General features: G+C 42.6%; 1 protein-coding gene across 1 annotated transcript in view; it reads left to right on the top strand.

The window, feature by feature from the left end:
• Window positions 1-210: 210 nt before the first annotated feature.
• LOC101862506 overlaps window positions 211-4,338 on the top strand; it is a gene marked incomplete at its 5' end in the record, with an annotated part of 41,350 nt that continues 37,222 nt past the window's right edge. Inside the window, 2 exon segments of the mRNA XM_013083287.2 lie at window positions 211-286; window positions 2,916-3,050. Coding sequence (XP_012938741.2) covers window positions 211-286; window positions 2,916-3,050 — 211 coding nt within the window.

Here is a 4,338-nt window from a genome sequence, read left to right as displayed (position 1 = left end):
GAGAACGAGGAGGAGGATAAATACGAAGATATTAAAGGAGTGAATGTGTGAGTGTGTTTGTATGTGTGTGTGTGTGTGCATGTGTGTGTGTGAGTGTGTGTGTGTGAGTGTGTGTGTGTGAGTGTGTGTGTGTGTGTGTGTGTGTGTGTGTGTGTGTGTGTGTGTGTGTGTCGAAGGATAACTTCATGTTACTCCTTCACTAATCCCCAGGTGTGAACAAAGTGTGGTCGGGTAACCACATGAAAGGGAGCAGACTCATTGCCGACGACTTTCCGACCCCACACCAGTGAGTTTACTCTAAACCCATTTGTTGCTGTTGAGGGTTTTGGGGGTTTTTTTAAAGGTATTTTTTTGGGTTTTTTTAAAGTGGTTTTTAAAAAGTTTTTTGTTATTTTGTAGTTCTTGGGTTTTGGTGGGGGTTTTTCTTTGTTACAGTGGAGTCCACTTAAAGCTGAATCTGCGGAACAGACGAATTTTCTCTCTCAGTTTATCGCTGTTTCCAGATTAACCATGTTCGGTTGAAATGAACATCGCTGTATTTCGTTATATAGCGTGCCCACTTCGGATGGGATCGGCCGATCGGGCCGATCGCCTGACTCGATCGCCTCAAAAACAAACGTGTTTGTTTTCAGTTTCAGGCGATCGAGTTGGGCGATCGGCCCGATCCACCCGTAGTGGGCACCCTGTATTAGGCTTTGCTCCGTTTTAAGAACGGGCCTGTCTTCATTTACCCCCGCAAGATTTGTAAGGAGCTGTCTATGTATTGTTAAATGTCCACAGCACAATTAAGGCTCTACATGGTCAGAAGAAAGCCATTAAGCTCAACGAAAACACTAACAACTTTTTGTTTCTTTTTCCTAGGTTTTGTCGCGCATTCTTTTGCTTGGGTTGGGTTCGGGGGGGGGGGGGCTTTTTTTTTCTTTGTCTCTGATAATGGGGATTTGGCAAAATGGTTTATTTGTCCTAAATTGCTTTCTTCTCCCTCTCTGTACAATCGTCAAAATTTTTGAGTAGACTAATTTGTCATGATAGTAAAATTTCCCTTTCATTTTCAGGACTGTTGACTCAAAATGACTGCTTTTCTAGTCAATTTAGCTCTATCTTGGATATCATATCTTTATTTCTTGAACTCAACCTCATCTTGACTTACAGATGTGCAGCCGAGACCTCCTGTTCACAAACGCATTCCATGCCTTGTTCCTTTTTTAGAAATGTTCACATGTCGGGGACTCTGCTACAGAATCATTCAAAATGTTGTTTTAAAAGACCTGGGTATCTCGTTTTTCGGCAATTACACACCCCTGCCAAGAAGAGTACCCATAAGCCAAAAGAGGTATTTTCATGTAAACACGTTTTTCATGGCCCACCCCATCAGTCGATGCATTTGCTCCCTCCCTATCATCCGTTTGAAAGTTTCTTACAGTGCAGCAGCAGGGAGCTGGTGTTTCTCTTTTTGAAAAGGTCGTCGGTCCTAAAACATAAAAACATTGCTGTCCAGAAAGTAAAGTGAAATTGGTTATGACTAAAAAGTTAATAGTTCTTTTTACAATCTTCACGCGTTGGAAAAAGGCTGTGCAGACTGCTGGCTACAACGAAAGCGCCAGATTTATCACTTAACGCGTGCAAAATACGACGTCATATCAAACATGGCGATCCTTATAAGGAACAGTCAACAGTAGAAGTGCTCAAGGAACAGATCCCATTGTAATTTTAAACGATCTCGAGGCTGTGTTTGATCAAATGTAATGAGGTAAAGTAGGTGTATCTTTGATGCTGTTTGTTTTTGTGTGGTGGACGAATCTGGAAGACAAACCGTAATTGAGCAAGTTGACTTTCTTTTTTGTGAAAACAACCAGATGAAAGTTGGGGACGTTGATATGGCCCTTAACTTTCCTGTATCAGTCATTGATGAATGTGTCTTTGAGAAGAGTTGGGGCATGTTGAATGCTGGCTCAATTATTCTTCTAAACAATTTTCCGAAAAAGACCTGGAAGTGCAAGCAAGGGCGTTTTCCTCTAAATCGACTACGTAAATCCTCACTCCTACAAACTGGATTTATCAGCAATGTGCTTACTCCTCTACTGAAACATCCCAACATCCCCATGACAACAAAACTCAAAATGATCAGCACCATATTCATCCCAATACTCACCTATCAATGCCAAACATGGACCACGAACAAGACATTAGAGCAAAGAATTACAACATGTGAAATGCGATGCCTTAGAACAGCAGTAAACAAGACCAGGCGAGACAAAATTAGAAACACAGTAGAGAAATGGTGGGCATAAATGATGTCATGCATCACATTCAACACCAAAGAATTAAAATTGTAATGGTTCGGATATCTCTTGCGATAACCAACACACCACTCAGCACAACGTGCCTACATTTTTTTAAAATTCGATTGCAACAAGTCTAGAGGGCGACGGAGAAAGACCTGGATAGACCGAGTCAGGGAAACATTAACAACTCACGGCATCCCCCTGATCCAAGCTCTCCGGCTGGTGGCAGAGAGACGTCTCTTTCTTCCCGCGACACCCAAAAGGGTATAAGCGGCGGATATCAGTAAAGTAAAGTAAAGTGGAATAGTATTGCTGTATTCTTCATATAGCCCTGATATTGTTCTAGATCTCTCAGAATTTCATCTTTTGGGGGCCTTAAAGAGGTATTCAGTAGGAAAAAAGGTTCACAAAAGAGGATGATATTATCACAGAGACATGAGATTTGCTACATGTTCTTGATGATATTAATTTCCTTTCAAGGGGCGTTGACCTTCATGGGGCCTACGCTGGGAAGTGAATGAAATTACTACTACATGTGTTAGTTTTTTTTTTAAAGGAATCATAGAGTGTTTTTTAATTTAGTGGCAATGTTCACTTTACATTTCGGGCAGTTTTTACAATGATTTCTAGGCAGACAAAACCGCGCCTGTTACGGCAAAGCCGAGATACGGAGAAGTACCTCAAAGCGCACCCACAAGCCTTAGAAGCCATCTTCGACGACTTTGACTTCGCGTCTTCTGATGACACCGATGGTGATGTCCCTAGGTATTTAACAACCACCCAGCTGTCACAGGCTGTGCCTTCTAGCTTCGTTTTCTGACACCAGGCTGAAGCGTGCCTTGATCTTGCCTTCACTCTACCTAAATACAAAACCTGCAAAACCTGCATCGACTTTGTAAATGCCGTACATCGCAGTCACACGTTCTCAGGAAAGCCCTGATCTTTTTTTCACTGCATATTATTGTGTACCATGTGCCTGCAGTCTACGGGTCTCACGCAACTATCTCATCCTTAAGTGGGTGCTCTTGTTGAACACTTCGTTCCACGAAGTCTGCATTGCACCCCCCCCCTGGCCGCTCATTGAAATTGACTTTAAGTCTCTTGAATGTCATGTGTGAAATTGGCTTTAAGTCTCTTGAATGTCATGTGTGCATACCACAGATCTAGAAAACCACAGAAGATGCACAAACTTTTTGGGATAGTTTTATGCGGATCTTCAAATAGCATGTATATACCATGTACTAAAATGATTGCATCTGCTGGGGATAGTAAACAGTCCACTTTAAAAGTGAAAACGATGTTTCAGAAGAACTCAGAAACTGTTCCCAAATTGGGATCTTTGTGCCACTTATATTATGAACATAAGTGACCACTTCTGTCTTTTGCTCATTGAAAACAAGATGATTGATTACTGTTTTCCTATAACTGTAGTAATAGGTTTGCTGCCATTTTTCCTCATTTCCCTAAATCCCTCTTCTTGGCAGTGAGGGAGGCGTGTGTGGTGGAGGGGGGGGGGGGCGGTATTTATGCTAACAATTACTTCCCTTGAGCTCCTCCTTCTCACCATCCTACCTCTCTTCCTCATCAACATCGATTTATAGTTATTAATTTAGATGATGCAGACGGAGTGTGATCATTTCAATTGCTTAGACCCTGATTCCCCAGTGCTTCAGTGCTCACTGTCCTTGACATCCCCGCATCCTTTGTGTTCGTGACCCATTTGTAACCAATACCCCACTTATTTCTTCATTTTAGCACGAGCACAGAAGAAAAGCGCACGCACATGCACACACGTACAAGCACGTATGCATTAAATATTTTACTCACAAACGGGCGCTCAGATCTACGCCAGCAAAACGTAGCTGGGAATTATGCACACTCATCACACTATCTTACTGGACCCGTTTAGTTAGTGAGCTGCACACTCATCCACAGGGGCGAAGGCTGACTTGTTTGACAGGGTAATCAAAGGGAGATGAGACCAGATAGGGCCTGGGGATATCACACTCACACAAGTCTCAAGTCACAAGAATCTTACTGGCACTGGAGGCGG

The sequence above is a fragment of the Aplysia californica genome, unplaced genomic scaffold (genome assembly GCF_000002075.1).
Source record: "Aplysia californica isolate F4 #8 unplaced genomic scaffold, AplCal3.0 scaffold00223, whole genome shotgun sequence".
Classification (NCBI taxonomy): domain Eukaryota; kingdom Metazoa; phylum Mollusca; class Gastropoda; order Aplysiida; family Aplysiidae; genus Aplysia; species Aplysia californica.
The sequence above is the reverse complement of the archived record's forward strand: the minus strand, read 5'-3'. Positions and strand labels throughout refer to the sequence as shown.